The sequence below is a fragment of the Notechis scutatus genome, chromosome Z (genome assembly GCF_049901735.1).
Source record: "Notechis scutatus isolate UNSWTSFEM ecotype Mainland chromosome Z, rNotScu1.2, whole genome shotgun sequence".
Classification (NCBI taxonomy): domain Eukaryota; kingdom Metazoa; phylum Chordata; class Lepidosauria; order Squamata; family Elapidae; genus Notechis; species Notechis scutatus.
This window is the reverse complement of record NC_142025.1, coordinates 22,790,473-22,807,958: the sequence shown is the minus strand read 5'-3', so window position 1 is coordinate 22,807,958 and position 17,486 is coordinate 22,790,473. Positions and strand designations below refer to the sequence as shown.

General features: G+C 37.7%; 1 protein-coding gene and 1 long non-coding RNA gene across 7 annotated transcripts in view; one reads left to right on the top strand and one right to left on the bottom strand.

The window, feature by feature from the left end:
* Nucleotides 1-6,206, bottom strand: part of LOC148128786 (uncharacterized) — a 40,265-nt gene extending 34,059 nt beyond the window's left edge. The window contains exon 1 of the long non-coding RNA XR_015746073.1: nucleotides 6,136-6,206. This is a non-coding gene — a long non-coding RNA (uncharacterized LOC148128786). The remainder of the gene's footprint in view (nucleotides 1-6,135) is intronic.
* Nucleotides 6,024-17,486, top strand: part of GADL1 (GAD like acidic amino acid decarboxylase 1) — a 129,685-nt gene continuing 118,222 nt past the window's right edge. For 2 of the 6 annotated variants that reach the window (XM_087947948.1, XM_087947951.1), the window contains exon 1: nucleotides 6,024-6,266. In XM_087947948.1, coding sequence (XP_087804074.1) covers nucleotides 6,101-6,266 — 166 coding nt within the window. In that variant the 5' untranslated portion in view covers nucleotides 6,024-6,100. The remainder of the gene's footprint in view (nucleotides 6,267-17,486) is intronic. The other 4 variants (XM_087947950.1, XM_026681346.2, XM_087947949.1 and 1 more) reach the window with 3 other exon arrangements.

Sequence of the window (17,486 nt, the reverse complement as noted above, 5' to 3'; positions counted from 1 at the left end):
TTTTAATTTGCATCAATCCTGGTTCTTGGCTACATAATCAGCTAATGCATTTTTTAAATTCTTTGTCAATATCCTGGCTGTCAGATTCCAGTTTGGAGGAGGAGTTGGAACTGGAAGTATCTGATGGTGAAGGCATGGTCCCTTGGGAATGAGCAGAGTTCAGAGCCTGAAGAGGAAGCAGTCCTACAGCTGTTTGGTGGGGGAGTAGCTGACCAGATGGAGAGCTTCCTGCAGGAGCAATCAGCTGCAGAGGGTCAGCAGAGATGGCAGGCTCCAACCACCTCTGATGAGGAAAACCTGCCTCCCCTGCCCAAACTGCAGGTGTGAAGAGCTGAGTAGAGGGAGGCACAGAAGAGTTAAGTGAGGTTGCTCATGAGGAAACAACCCTGTGTCTCCTTAAAAGGAACAGCTGGGGATGGGGGAAGGTGTATTTGTCAGAACATCAACTTGCTTTGGAGCACACCTATCCAGTTTTTGTGGACTCTGTCAAGCTTTGGACTGTGTTTTTGGACTCTGAACCAATTCAGCTGATATCAACTTAATAATTCCAGCAGTGTATTATATTACCTTTTGTTTGTTTGCTTTTGTTGAAGAGAATTAAAATTATTCCTGTTCTGCAACTCACAGTGGCAGGAACCCTTTGAAAAAATAATTAATAATAAATCTAAAGGGAAAATTGTAGAGGCATTAAACCACTGTTCTCTTGCAAGTCAGGTCAACAAATGTTCAAAATGAGACAAGATCTCCCCCTCCCCTTGCATGCTCCCTTGTATTCCCAGATATAATGCAATAAAAAAATGAATCAAAGGTTTAAATGCTTCTTGTTAAAAAGAGATAACATGCCAGATACTTTCCCCAAGAGCCGTAACCATAGTTGCACTTTGCTGCAATAGAGTGGAAGAAAGGAGGAGTTTGTGACTACTATGCCTGTATTTGGACACCAGGAACAGGATGCTAAAGATTGCCTGAGGAATGGAAAAAGAGGAAGACAGACAGACTGGAGCAATAATATTACCTCACTAACAGCTACATACGAAGAGAGAAATCCCTGGAAATCATGGAAACTAAGCTACTTTTGAAAAGAAAGGGAAATAATCAAAACTCAATTTCATATTCTTTCCCAGACAAATTTGCATACAAAAATGTCAACATGATTGCTCTCAAAGCAACCCCAATTACTTCTGGGTGCATTTGAAGATGCAATATGGAAGCTGATATGTGTTTATTTTATCAGATCTAACATTCTGAATTGGCCTCTCCATATGTCATCCTTAGTGAAGCATGCAAATAAGCATCTGCATTTCCTGTGTTGGATGAGAAGAGCACATCTTTCTCCTTCTGTCCTGGCCACTTTTTACAGAGGCATGATTGAGACTATTTTTAACAAACTGCATCACTATTTGGTTTGTGGTAGCTTCAAATACAAGGTCCATACAGAGAGGACAGCGAAGAAGGTTACAGGAAGCTTGCTTCCCATTATTCAGGATACTCTTATAAGTTATGTGCTTAGAACTCAAAGCATTGTTAGAGATCCCAAACACCCACTTTACAGTCTGTTTCTGTTGCCCTCCTCTGGGAGGAAATTTCAAAGAATTTCTAGCAGGACTATAAGATTCTGTAACAGCTTTGTTCCCCATGCCATCTGTCTGGTAAACTCACAAGATTAGTTTTTCTTGCCATGTACATGTTTACATCCGAACTAGACTATGTGTATCATGTTTAGTACATTGGAGTTGGTGACCCTTTGAGAATCTATTGGATAGTTTGGTCACGAGAAACAGTGGAGTTTGATTTCTAATTAAGTTACAAATCAGCATGTTATCAAATCTGAGCAGCTATATATTAAAAAGCTTTTCAAGAGATTAGATTTGAAACTGCTGATCTAATAAAAACAGATTATCTGCCCCTTAAATTTGGAACTCCTTTTTCCTGAGATCTAGCAGCCCCTTATCATTCTAGGTAGTAAAAAGCCCTGGAAATCTGATTGTAGCTACAAGTATTGTAGTAGAACATAACTGGATCTCAGAAAAGCCCTGGACATTTATTTGTGGTCATGAAAGGATGTATTACTTTGAAATAGTTAGGAATTTTTGTCTGTCTATCTATCTATCTATCTATCTATCTATCTATCTATCTATCTATCTATCTATCTATCTATCTATCTATCTATCTATCTTACTGTTTTGATAATCCACAAGATACTCAGGATCATGCTCCATATGATGGGTAGCAATAACAAATCTTTTAAATAAAATAAATAAATAGATATCCATGCTACATATAGTCAACAAACTCCCTTTGTTCTCCATCTTCCTCTTTTAAAAGTAAGGAAAACGGGTAAACGAATCCTGTTGATGTAATATTGCAACCGCAGTTGTGGAAAAGTATTATCAAATGTAGAAAAACAACTGTCTTTGTCAAAGACAACCAGATACTGGAAATTGCTTTCATTTTTGCCATTAAGATATTCTCTTCTAGTCAAACCAGGAAACTTCAGTCATGTTGCTTTCTAAATGAAGCATTAATAGGTACTTCGGGCTGCACCAGAGGAAAATCTTACCAACTATCTGTTCAAACATGTATATGAGCTGCAGCTCTTTAAAGCAGCTGGATCTTTTAAGAAGCAATACCCAATCTTAATAATATCCTCATGGGTTACAGTCCTAATTTAGACATTGGTTATAGAACAAGAGAGCTTTCCATTGAGTGGACATTGAATTGTAGCATATTGTGTACTATTTTATACTATTTAATTCTGCCTTGAATTTTAAAAGTAAGATAAAATATCTAATACTAGTAGTATTGTACTGTGGTAAATGTAGTGATAATAGCCACACATTTTTAAAAATCCTTTCATTGACATAAATTAAAGTAACATTTCTTGTACCAGATCACAGAATGAAGTAATTTTTCAAAAACTACATTTGTAGACTGAAATTATATAGAAAGTAGTATGCTTATCTTTACACTGCCCATGTTGTATCTTCAACAATATTTGCCAGGGAATGGCAGGAGAAAATGATGACAAGAATGTTGTGGCATTATGATGCTTCTTTTCTATGTGTATTATAAAATCTAATTATTATTATGCAAATTTGATAGTGATTTCAACCAGAATTTATGCAGCTCATCTAAACCAGGGGTACTCCAGTTCTTGATCTATTATTATTATTACTTTATTATTGTCTTTTATTCATTAAATATGAAACTCAAATCAACTGAACATTTAAAAATGTATCACAAATATCATTGACTGACATTGATGGTTGATACAGGTTTCTGCTAGGATCCTAGGTATTGACCAAGTAACTTCTTAAAATGTACGATGTTCCGAGTAGCGCAGGTTTTCTTTTGCAGTTCCGCTGTTGTTATTGCAGAAAGCTGTAAAATTCTTGGACATGATGCCAAGTGCCCTGATGACAATGGGTATCACTGTCACATGTTTCATCCATAATCATGTAGTTTTAATGGCCAGGTCATGATATTTCATGATTTTTTTCTAGTTTTTTGACTCCAGCGTCTCCTGGTACAACAATATCAAAAAATTGTACGCTTCTCTTTTTGACAACTGTGATATCTGGTGTGTTGTGTTCTAAATGACGAACCGTCTGTGTTCTAAGTGACGATCCATCTTTATTATTATTATTATTATTGTTATTATCATTGTTGTTGTTATAGGTCAAGAACTGGAATGCCTCTGGTTTAAATGAGCTGCATGGATTCTGGTTGAAATGACTAACAAGTTTCCATGCAAGATTAGCAAACCGGATAAATTAAGTCCTGTAAACACCAGAAAATGAAAAATGGCTAACAACTGGAAGAACAATTTTTATTCAAAAGGATGCAGAAAAGGGAAATAAACCTGAAAATTACAGCCCAATCACTTGCCTGCCCACAACATACAAATTACTTACAGGCATTACTTCAAACCAAATTTATGGAAATAAGAAAATAAGGATTTGCTGCCTATACAATAGAAAGGATGCTACAAAAAATCAAGAAGAACCAAAGACCATCTGATGATTGATACACTGGTTTTGAAGAAGTCAAAGAAAAGACAAAAGGTCATGGCCTGGATTGATTATAAGAAAGCATCTGATTCTGTTCCACAGCTGGACTGAGAAATGCTTAGACATTTTTGAAATTAACAGCAACATCCAGAAATTTCTAAAGACTTCCATGAAGCTAGGGCAAACTAAGTTGATGGCCTATGGAGAAGAACTTGCTGAACTTGAAATCAAATGAGGAATCTTGAACAAAACAAATTGTGGCTATGAATTGGTTTAAAAAGGGTTGAGAATTTCCTATTTGCTGTACATGGATGATTTAAAATGGTTAGCAAAAGTTAAGATTTGCTGTTAAGGTGGGAAAAATTGTTGAAGATGATGGATTCTAACTTAACAATGAAGAGTTGATAAGAGCAATAGCACCAGAAGAAGAGTACAAGTACTTAGGATACTTGGGTAGAAAGTTAGCACCCACCCCTCTCCTAGAAGAATGAAATATTCTAGGAAATATTAAAAAGGCAGAATATTATATTTCCCTGGATGAGAAAAGGAGAATCATGTTTTAAAGACAAAGCAGCATCCTGCAGCTCCCTACCCCCCACTTCAACTCCAGGGTGATGGGATTAAGATATGGCCCTCAGGAAATGATAGGATTACCCATCTCACCATATGGCACCTGGGAAGATTGCATCAGTCAGCACTTAGGTGAAGCCATGTGGTCTAGATGAAGTCTACAAAGTTAGCTAAGACCCTCCACCCCTGGGAGACTGACAGCCAGTGGGATATATTTCTTACACAGGAACAGGAAACACTAAGGTGAGGCCCAACAGAGGGTGTAAAACAGTGATGGGATTCAATTTTTTTCACTACCGGTTCTGTGGGCGTGGCTTGGTGGGTGTGGCAGGGGAAGGATACTATAAAATCTCCAGTCAGAGGTGGTATTTGTTGGTTCTCCAAACTACTCAAAATTTCTGCTACCGGTTCTCCAGAACTGATCAGAACCTGCTGAATACCACCTGAAAACCAAGGGATTCTCAGCATCTCTGCCCTTTTCGCCCAGGAGCTTCAAGGCATGTGGTCCTGTCCACCATTAAATCTTCTTTCCAAGCAACTTTCCATGAATCCAGTATCTTTTTCCCCACTTGGAACTGAACCCAGAAGGATATTTCTTCCAACACTTGGAAGCCTTTGATCTGCTGCACAACCAAGTCAAGGAAGCTACACTTCAACAAAATAAATAAAGTGAGTCTGGAAAATCATCAGATCAAAGCTAAGTGGAGGAAATATCACAATGGCAATTAACATCTGGGTAGTGCCAGATGTTGAGTAATGTAGCTAAGTAATATGATACTCAGCTGGAATAATTGATTGGGTTCAGCTAGAACTTGATAACTTGGATCCAAACTAATGACAATGCACTGTGCTCTGCACCCAAATAGTGATGTTGATAGATTGCACTTGCCTAGATCCAGAGGCCTTTTACAGATAAAACAAACTGTGGTGGAAGAAGAAAAACACGGCTTGAATGATGTTAAAAAAAACTATAGGTATGCATATATGTATTTATGTATGTATTTTTTCAGGGCACGATGGCTCAATGGTTAAAGATGCCCGGTTTGAGATCTGAGTGGTGCAGGAGAGTGAGCTCCTGCCTACCTAGCAGATCAAAAGCATGGAGATGTGAGTAGATTAATAGGTAAGACTTTGGCTGGAAGATAACATTCCACGCATATTTTCCATGCTGGCCACATGACACATGGAAAATGTCTTCAGTCAATCTGGTTCCTTTGGCCAAGAAACAAGAAATGGATGAGCACTATGCCATAGAGTTGGGACACACACACACACACATCATTAACTAATACACTCCCTCAAGCCTAACTTCATTGCAACCAAACATTGAAACTCACCACCACCACCAATTCTAAGCGCAGCAACATCCCGTTCCTCAGGGCCTCAATCCGGGCCCTCTGCTTGACCTCTTGTGCCAGCGTCGTCTTTCAGATATTTCTAATCTGCTTTGCCCAGAAGATACAACAGCAGCACATGCCACAAGCTGAGTGGGCGGGGCTTAAGCTGAGCTTGTCTTTTGCATGGCTCTGCTGCCTAGACTGAGCTATCATCCTACCTGCGGCCATTTGTCGGAGAGGCAGCGCGGAGCTTCTGCACCAGCCATTAGTGCGGCGCGTCGCTTAGAAGCGAGGGAGACACTCCCGTTGAATTGCAGCGCCAGCGGCGAAGGCGGGATGGAGGTGGAGGGTAAAAAGCAAAGGCTCGGCGGCTTTTCTCGCTTAATCTTTTCTTACAGGATGCTTGAGTTGGTTCTCGGCGAATGCTTCCCAGCCCTCCACCCTCTTTTCTTGAGTGGGGGAAGCAAATTTCTGATCTCCAGCGAAGGAATCAGTGTCATGCCTAGGAGTGAGCTTACGCAGGTGGCTTTCTCAGTGGCTTTGGTGGATTGCAACCGTGTCTCACCCCGCTTTCTGGGGATTTGAGAGATATTCTTCGAGGGTGGGGGTGGATGTTTTCCTTGCCATGTTAATTTGTAGGCTTTTTAATGTCTCTTTACCCGGCTCCCGCTGTCCTTCTGCAGCCTGGTTCTGTGACGGGCATCCTCAGTAAATAATTTGAATGCGGAGGTCGCCTAGCTCTTCACCAACTTTTAAAGGAATAAAAGAAGCCTAAATAACTTATCGCCATGGATTAACTTCGCCGAGCGCATGGAGCTTACCTATATTTTAAAGAAATCAACACTACAAAATCCACCCATTTACTATTACAAAGCCCTAAGTCTTTAAAAAAACAAAATTAAAAAAAATCATTAACCGACCCTTAATTCACATTATCTACCCTATTAGTCTGTGTGGATATAACAGAACAGTGGTGTCTGTAAGCACTGTAAAAGGAATGCAGGTTGTTTTTTTATTATGAGTGGAATTGTTTATGCTGTATAGAAATATGTGTATTTCAGAGTAAAAAAAAAGTTGCTTATCTAACACCAACACACACACACACACACACACACACACACACACACACACACACACACAAGCGCAAAGTATTTTTACTTTGGAAACATCTAAGAATAAAAACAATGCAGATACTAAATTAAAGATAAAATAGAGAATAGAAAAGTGAAAAATAAGGAAAAATAGAAAAGAAAAAATAATACAGAAGTGGCTTTCAATCTTAACAACAGTTATAAGTAATTTATATTTTACTGTCTCTAAGGTTACATTAAAATTTCCCTATTATTATAGACTACCCTTTCTAATAAATCTATAAATCAGCAGTTCATTTTTTTCCTTTATTTTCAGAAAAAAGTCCATAAGTGACATTGTTTCTGCATCTTTTATAAAAAAATATATTCCCAGCTTTCTAGTCAGGATACATCCAGAAGACAATATGAACCAGAATCATCCATGTTTTAAGTTCTCTCAAAGTCAGAAGTCACCTTTTTTTTTTTTTGCTAGCCATATAGCTCTATCTTTTCAAGTTATTGGCTGATAGTGGCTGGGTCTGGTCCTAAAGTATTGGGATTACATTACAGTCTTGCACAGAATTGGGACGTCCATTAGCTTGAGCCAGTTGGTTTGTTCATACCTAATATAACTTAAAGTTATGCTCCATATATGCTACAGTTAATTTAAAGTTAGCAAAGAAAAATACCACAATGTATTTCATTGAGTACAAATGCTCTTATTTTACTACTCATCTGTAATGTGATAGACATAAATTTTAAATATTATTAGAAAATATTAACATAGCAACATGACCTATGTATATTGTCCTTTCCTTCCTTTAACCACACTTATGAAAACTTTCTTAAGTAGACTGCTCTGCCCTGGGGAAGTGAAAATCCCAGCTGACCCCATGGATTCTGAGAGGTCTCTCTGAAACTTTTCTTCATGTATCTATAACCATTCACAATAAGATAGTTTATATTCTTTCATTGCTGTCACAAGGAATGTTTGAGCCCAGAGACTACTATATTTCAAGCATTACATGAATAAAGAAGCTAGATAAATTTCAGTAGACATTTGACAGAGCTACGGTGTAGGAAACTGCCCTTGTATTAAGCGCAGACACTGGTGAATTTATCCAAAATTAAGGGCAATCCCAGAAGACAAACTGATCCTGGAATCTTCTGCTTACAAAGCTGATATTCGGTCATTGACTTGTGATTTATTACTGATATGTTTCTTATAAACATCAAGGATTCTTGCACAACAAATTTTACTATGGCATTTTTTAAAATTTGTTACATTTTTTGCCATTTACGATGGCAAACTTTACAGTACATTTTCTGTATTGTACATAATACAATCTTGTCATAAATCCTTTGATGCTTTTGCTCATACAAGGTAATGCTGTCAACCATCCAGCAAAGTTTGTATGTGTCCATGTTGTTTATATGAGGAATATTTTTTGTTTGCCATATTGTTACCTTAGGCTGTATGGAAAAATATGAATTCTGTATTTTTTGTTTTCTATGCTATTAACAAGCACATCTTGGTGATCTACAGTTTTGCAAGCTCATTTCTTAGTATCAAATAGATTTCTAATACCTTATCCTGCCTTATTTTGAATGCAATATTTAATTAAGAGAATAAAAATGTACAATAAATCAATACATTTAAGCCATGATCTAATAACTCCTTAGGTTTCTTGAGTCTATACATCTAAGCTTAGTGTAATCCTAATATCAGGAGACCTTGAGTTACAAGTGTAATGGAGCCTACTCACCATGATGGCAACTACTATACATGCAGCCAGACGCCAAGTAGCCAAGGTGCAGCCACATGATAGGGGCTGACCATTGGAACTTTAAATCCAGATGATAAGTCTCCCCAGAAGTTCTGTCATAACTTCAAAGGGTTGTAAATTGAGGTCCTGTATAAGCAATAGTAGTTGGCTCTCACAGTACTCTCTACATTAGAAACTTAGTTTACATAGAATAGCGAGATGAAATAAGTGCATAACACAATACTGGGCTTTATACTTGTAACATACTGGCCCAAATGTGCCAAAATTGACCAATACTGTCTTTACCATTAACATGTTGGGGCATGGATACAATTAAAGGTGGTAGTCTTGACTACATAGTCTCTATTTTATCTTAGTAAAAAGCATTGCAAGACTAAAGTCAAAGTCATGATAGTCAGGGAAGAGTAGTATCTATAAAGCCATCTAGTGATGACCATGTAGAATACTAAGTCTTAGAATATAAGAATATAAATGAAATGAAAGAAAGAAAATAGATATATGGTATAATTGTGAAATTAAGAGAAAGACAAACAATATTACTGAAGGAGATCTGATCTTGTGGAGTGAGTTGAGGATATATATATAGAAAAGGGAAGATGATGGTTTAATTGTAATAAAAGGCCTTAAATAGATGGGGTGTATAAATTGGTGTTAATCTCTGGTAGAATGAAGGGGAAATGGGCATAATGAAAAGTATATGGAAACTGCTTTGAATAGTATAAAGATTATACCACAGTGTGCTATTTCATGACTACGATGACATACTAATGGGAAAAATGAAAAATGCTTAATGAAATTATGCAAGAAAAGAGTCTGGATAAGAAAAAAATACACATAAAAGAGTATAATTAAATGTTAAGAGAAAGATCCGGACTTTTGGCTGACATCATGGTGAGATCAAACGTGAGGAAAGGGTGCTCCTGTGCTGAGTTCTCCACATTGGAGGGCTCTGAAAGAAAAAAGAAGAAAATCAAGGAAAAGAGACTCTTGTTTGTTAAAACAGCAAACAATTATACAGAGAAAAAATCCTAGACCCAAAAGAAAAGAACTAAGGGGAGAAAAGCTAAAGACTTTTTAAAACATAGAAAATTTCAAACTGGGTAGGCAGTGTTTTGGAAAGGCATTTTAAAATACTGGAATCATCTACTTGGATAATTGACTTTGCTTGTATAAATTGAATTAAAATTGGATTAAATAATTTGTTACATTTGAAACAACACTAAAATTTAAACTGAGACACCACCTACTGATGAATGGAAAACATACCATACCCCTACAAGCTTGGGAAAGTTTCTGATAAGAAAAATAAACAATATTCATCTAGAGGACTGTAGTGTACCTACTGTTCTATAATTATCTACGTTATGATTACTAGAGACTCAACTGTGGGAATAAGGAAGACTCTTAAGTAAAGTAAAGTGACTTCTGATTTTGGGAAAGCTTCCTGGACTATCTAAATGGAACTAATTGAATAATCCTGGAACATAAAGAACTATGAGTATTCTACTTTCGGAGGAGCAACATTAGGCTTGAATATATTGTTTTTGGACTATTGGGTAAGAGCGGGACCTTCTAAAATAAGACAAGATGCTCACCAGGGGGAAATAAGTGAAAATTCAAAAGAATTGGCATTGATGTTCCAAAGCATTAAGGATACTATGACAAAGAATTACAGGGAGATAAAGAAACTATTGTATGGCATAAATGGAAAAATAGAAAATACCCTGCAACTGATAATGAAGACCAAAATTCCAGGAAAAAGAGGAGACAACAGAAAAAAACAGAGGAAAAGATAAAACAGATAAACCAGCAAATAAATCAAGAAGATGAGAAGGAGAAGATAATAAAGATAATAATGACTAATGAAATAAACCAAGGGAAAAGTACTTTGAGAGATTTAAAAATGGAATCGGATAAGCAGGAAGATACTTTTGAAAGGAAGATAGAGGTTTGAGTAGATACTTTGGAGGCCTGGCAGCATAGAAGGATTGAGGTGGGAGAAATGTTTAGACTGAACAGTGAAGACATAGATGTAGATAGAAGCAAGGATCCAAGAGAGGAGTATGGGAGGCAAGCTAAAAAATGAATAAGAATTGAAGTATTAAAATGGACAAAAGATGATGGATAGAAAGGAATTTTTTTCTAATATAATGATGGCCTGATTAAAAACTAGAATAGTGGTAGAAATAAGAATACACACTCTTATATAAAGTAATAGCTAAATGGAAAGATTAGAGTGTGAATGATGGTATTAAGTATGTTTAAACTATATGGTGATTGGCACTAGAATGGCATATTGAAACATTAAATAATTAAATAATGAAGGACTATATTTTAATATAAACATGTGTATTAACATTAGTTTTTTTGTCTTGCCAAAAATGTTTTATAAACTGGCTCTTTAATACCACCTTGAGCTCCATCTAAAAGAAAATACAGTAATTGCTGCATTGTCTACTGAAAATTACTGTTGAGATTATTACAAAAATCTTCTTATGAAAGTGTTTCTAAAAATCTGAAGGATGTTTTATTTTAAATTTCCTGATTTGTACTAGGTATAGTAACAGTTAATAGAGAATCATGTTTTTTTTGTTCTCAAAGCTCAATTATATATTCAAAAAATGCCTAAAATTATTTTTACTATGACAGATTTAACCTAGACCAGAGATCTTTTAGCACAGAGGTATCAAACTCAAGGCCCGTCGGCCAGATCTGGCCCACAAGGCCATCCTGGAAACAGCAAAGGACCACCCCGTAGTGCCTCTGCTAGCAAAAAAGTTCTGTTTTTGTTGGTATAGGGTTGCAGGGAGCTGTTACAGCTGGAAATGGAGTTTGGGAGCACTCGGGCCATCACAGGTGCACCCAACATGAATGATGTCGAGCTAGCTCTGCCCACCCTGGCCACACTCACCCTGCCCGGTCAAACGCAACCCTGATGTGGCCCTCAATGATATTGAGTTTGACACCCCTGTTTTAGCAGTTGGATTTTTTAAAAAAATGTTCATAACTTTCCTTACCATGAATGCAAATCTAAATTAGGCTATTAACTTGATTTTTCTTAGCAAGGCTACATTAAATTGACCAAAAAAATAAATTTCAATTCAATACTGAGTACTAAATAATGCACATCATACTTGATATTTGTGTATGTTGCCTAGAGTAGTCACATGGTGAGATAGGCCGCAAATAAATTTAACAAAAAATTATTAGATGTCTTTTAAATCCGTTTCTTTATTTTCATTCTATAAAAAGCTGAATCTCTGAAGGTGAACTTGTCCGTGTACTTTTGGGGCAATAGTTCAGAAATGATTTTCTATTCTGAAATGTTTTTTCATTTATCTACTTTAGTATGGGATTTCCAGTCTCATAAAAATCCAACTAATGAACCATATAATCCAGAAGAAAGTTGATATTAAATCTACATACTAAACAGAAGCAACACAGATGAAACATACAGATGATAAATAAATAATAAAATAAAAATAAAATACCCTTTTTATTAATATTATTTGATGTATAACATCAAGCCTCTTTTTCAAGAAAAACGTAATATGTCATGTGATTTCCCTAAAGATATAGTAATTGGTTAACAAAGTAGGGTTTAATACTGACAAATTAATGCATTGGGATCATTATTACATATTAATTTAATTTTCATACTTATTAGAAAAGGTTTTGGGAGGATAACATTTATAGCTTGAAGAAAACTCTATAGTGTATGTTAAACCCTGAACAGCAGGAAATGATAACATGCTTTAAGAGTAATACAAAATAAAGCATCAAAGAGCTGTTTATATCTCTCTTACAAAAAAGATATTGCCTAAGTTACTAGTTTGCAAGAATAGAAATGGTGAAGCAGAGATACCTATGTCCTGCATATATATGAAATACATAGGAATTTGGCTAATTAACATTTCAAAAAGTTGTGGTTTCAGACTTCCAATTTATAAAATGTATATCTTAAATAACAAAAGCATGTACTGAAATATTGAGGGGAGTTTTTCTTTTATTCACTACCTCATTTGGCAATTTTTATCTTGAAATATGTCTACCTTTTCTTCCTTTAGAGCAGTGGTTCCCAAACTTTTTCAGCCCACCGCTCCCTTGGTGCTACAAACTCATCCTTGGTGCCCCCTATCCAGGGGTGGGATTCAAATTTCTGTGGGCGTGGCCTAATTTGAGGGTGTGGCTTGCTGGTCACATGATGGGGTGGGCATGGCTTGCTGGTCATGTGACTGGGCAGGTGTGGCTTGCTGGTCACATGACTGGTTTGGTGTGGTTTGGTGGTCATGTGACTGGGTGGGCGTGGCCAGGTGACTGGCAAACAAGTGGTCCTCACTTAATATCTGGTTGTTTAGCAAGTGTTCTAATTCATGACTGGCCTCCCCAGAGATACTTGACCTGTTTTTGGAGTTTTCACAGCCATGCACACACATATACACACACTCCCTTTTAACCCTGCTGGAGCAGGTCATTGCACTAGAATCGGCAAAGCATCTCTGATTAGATTCTAGTAATGAATAAAATCTAATCAGAGATGCTTTGCCAATTCTTGTTGATTTGTTTTATTTGTATCTCTTTATATTGCTGAATTGCATTGACATGTGTCCCTTCTTGTGCACAACCCAGAAGTTTTTGTGATTCTTTGCAGCAAAAATTACCGACCTCTGGCTTTGCTCTACTTTCAAACATGCCGCCACTGCCGCGTTCTAGGGTGCCGGTCCATGAGTCCACCCATTGAGCCCACTGCACTGGAGGGACCTGCCCAAGCAAGTCAAGTCAATGGGGTGAGCCTGAGAGAGGGAAAGAGAGAGAGAGAAAAGGGAGAAAGAGAAAGAGAGAAGGAAGAAAAGAAAGAGAAAAGGGAAAGAAAGAAAAAGGGACAAAGAAAGAGGGGGGAAGGGACAGAAATAAAAAAGAAATAAAGAAGGGAGGAGGGAGGAGAAAGATAATGAGATATCTATTCTAGTCCAATCACCTGCTCCAGCAGAGTTAGAAGGGTGTGTGTGTGTGTTCTTGTAATTTATCAGTACATTTTGGTTTTGCCTTCTTCAGAATTGGCACTGTAATACATTGGGGAAAAGTAATTTTTAGAGTGGAGATCTGGTCCAATGGATCCTGTTTAAAGCCTCAACAAAATGTGAGAGCTTCCTCATAGTCTTGACCATGTTTCGTCCACAAAACCTTTAATAGAAGCCAAAGATGTTTCAATGTGGAAAAGGGCCTCAGTCTAAACTAGGCTATTTCAATCTGATGCATCAGGTCTCTCTCTCTCTCTCACTCTCCCTCCCAGACTGGCTTTGCTCTACTTTCCTGATGTGCCTGCGGGGCCGGCTCTTTGAATATGGATGGATAGTTGGAGAGAGAGAGAGAGAGAGAGGTAGAAAGATAGGTAGGTAGGCAGGTAGGTAGGCGGGCAGGTGGGCAGGAAGGCGGGCAGATCTTTTGGATGAATGTATGGATAGATATGTAGGTAGGTGGGCAGGCAAGCAGGCAGAAAGACAGACCTTGGCAGCATCCCCACTATCATGTGATCAAAATTCAGATACTTGGCAACTGGTTCATACTTATGACCATTGATTGCTGTGTCCTGTGATCACCTTTTGCAACCTTCTGACAAGCAAAGTCATTTTGCAGTTATTCACTTAACAATTGAAGCAAGAAAGATTGTAAAATGGGGCAAAACTCACTAAATATGTCACTTAACAGAAATTTTGTGCTCAATTGTAATTGTAAGTTGAGGACTACCTGTATCTCTTTGTTGTGCTAACTTCTAATCTTTGTATGAATGTTGAAAAATATCTTTTACCAAAAGGGGAAAAAAACAAATTCAAAAGGATTCGGTGTCTAGGAATTATAAAAGTAAATGTATCTTTCAAAGAAGATGTTTTTGAAAATGATTCTTGTTTACCTGCATAATTGGTTATTTAGTGAGAACAGAATACTAAATACGTAGATCTTGATCTCACCTGGACACGTTTTATGTCATTAATGCAATAAAACCCCAGAAAGATAAAGTCAAATATTTATCTGACCAATGATCCTAACATGAGGTCCCTCCCTCCCCTTACTTTAAACTCTACCTCCGTTATGCTTTTATAGACCGGTTTCCAGATTAAAATGTCTTCAAATATCATCATCAAATCAAAATTTATTTATTGCCTAAGACCAAACACAAGGAGACCAATCAAAAACTGTAAAAAGTAATTTAAAGAATTGTTTAAAATATTTAAAATAATTAACATCTAACAATAAATAACATGGAGGATGATCTCAAAATCTTCTAACTGATCAGAGGTGGAACTCAACCGGTTCGCACCTTTTCGGGTGAACCGGTAGCAGTTATTTGGTGTGGGTCACCGAACCTGTGATGACCCCTGGCTGGCCACGCCCACAACCCGGTCGTCCAGTTGCTCCCTTTGCCCAATCATTCTTCTAGCTTTCCGTTCCCCACGTCCTCTTTCTCCCCGGGGGGAAAGGAAGAAAGGCATGGACGCTACAAGTATCACTTTCCCTGTGTGAGTTAAAGTGCCTGGAGTGAGAAGGAGTGCGGTCGGACAGACGGGGTGGGGGAATCCACTCCAGCCTTGGAGAAATTTAAAGGAGCTGCTTCAAAATGCATGTCTGTTAAGCTACAAAAGTGTTCCGTGTGTGTGTGTGTGTGTGTGTGTGTGTGTGTGAGAGAGAGAGAGAGAGAGAGAATAGGAAGAGAGAGAGAGAGAAAACTCTGTGTTATTATTTTTAATTGTTCCATTATTTATCATGTGTTAATATTTTACACTGTCCCTACACCTAGAGTGATTTTTCTGCCTTTCTTTTGCCCAGGGCTACCACATATTTTTCAAGGTTTACATGCATTCAATGTCAATAGTCTAGAGCATAAAATACACATGTGTTTAACAAGAATTGAAAGGGACCTTGGAGGTCTAGTCCAACCTTCAGCTCAGGCAAGAAAACTGAGTATGCCAAACTCTGAGTAGAGATCCTGGGAAAGGTGTCAGAATAACGGAATAACACTTAGAAGGGACCTTGGGGGGAACTCTATACCATTTCAGAGAAATGGCTGTCCAGTCTTTTCTTAAAAACTTCCGGTGATTGAGCACCCAGAACTTCTGGAGACAGGCAGTTCCACTGGTTAATTGTTCTCACTGTCAGGAAGTTTCTCCTTAGTTTTAGGTTGCTCCTCTCTGTTCAGTTTCCATCCATTGCTTCTTGTTTGCATTCTGCTTCTTTGGAAAATACATTGTTCCCCTTTCTTTGTGGCAGCCCCTTAAAAGCCTGTTGCCTATCACACTCTTGGGTAAAGCATGTGAGCCATTTCCTCCTTTCAGTGGTCCATGAAAGTACATCTATAGTATGCAGATAATAAAGTCAAAAAAGGTGAACAGCTTACTATAGATAAGTTGAGGCTGGGTGACAAAGAATGGCTGGGAGGGGAGGGGCCAGGTGTGGCACCCCTTGATGTGAGTGACATTGAGTTGACCATGCCCACCCAGTCACATGACCACCAAGCAGACCCACACAGTCACATGACCAAGCCACGCCCACCCAGCCACATGACCACTAAGCCACACCCTCCCAGTCACATGTCCACCAAGCCACGCCCATCGAATAAGCCACGCCCACAGAACCCGTAGTAAAAATATTTGAATCCCACTACTAACTGATATAGTGTTAATAGAAAATTTAGGCTCATTTTTGAGTCTGGTTTGAAAGAACACAGAGCATAGGCAATTGCTGGAAGCAGAGAAGTTTATTTTTGAAAGGAGAGTACAAGCAAGTATCAGATTGGTTGTTTGGAGGTGATGATGAGTCCAGTTTTATTTTGTAGTATCTTTAATAGTAAAGCCTGTGTTCCGTGGAAATCATGGGAAGAGTACCCAGGCTAACCAGGCATAACAGTGGCAGGGTTGTGGAGGAAAGCTCCTCCTCCTCCTCAACTTTTTTCTTTTCCATAATAGTGATGTCAGGCATTTGTCAATTTAGTATTCCCAGAATTTTTTGCTGCATTTGGACCCAAACCTCTGGCAAAGCTTCTGATGCATAAGTGGCATTTGCTGTTGTTACTGACATATTCAATTTTTGCTTTTATGGAATTGATCTGCAGGACTTGTTCTTGTGCAGCCAAAATGAAGCCTTCAGCATCCCTGATCTCAACCATCTCTATGTTAGATTTGTATTTTCTTTTCCTTCAATGTCTTTCAGGTATAGGCTTCTTTTCCAGTTAGAAACTTGATGCTCAATTGTTTCCTTTTCAATATTCAACTTTCAATCTCGCTGTTTTCAAGAGGTTTCTCTTGTTCACGTCCTTCAGCAGAAACTCTTGTGCTTTTTTTAAAAAAAACATAAAATAAAACTTGATACATTGTTATCAACATCAAGACATCTTTTGTGTCTCCTTACATTTTTAAGTATATGTATTTACTTATTCTCTTACCATTACATCTTACTCTTGCTATAAATCAATATCTTTTATCCTTACACATCAATCTTCTCTATGGTATATTTACATATTTACATATTCCCTCATTCTTTTCCTAATTGCCATTTTATTTTATTTTTATTTCTAAACCACTCATACCAGGCATCTTATGCTTTTTTATGTAGTCATTTAAGCCATGTTTTTCTTGTTTCATAGTTTATTTCACCTGTAAGTGTCCTCTGCCACCCTGAGATCTAGACAAGTACAATTGATCAGAATCACTTTTTGGG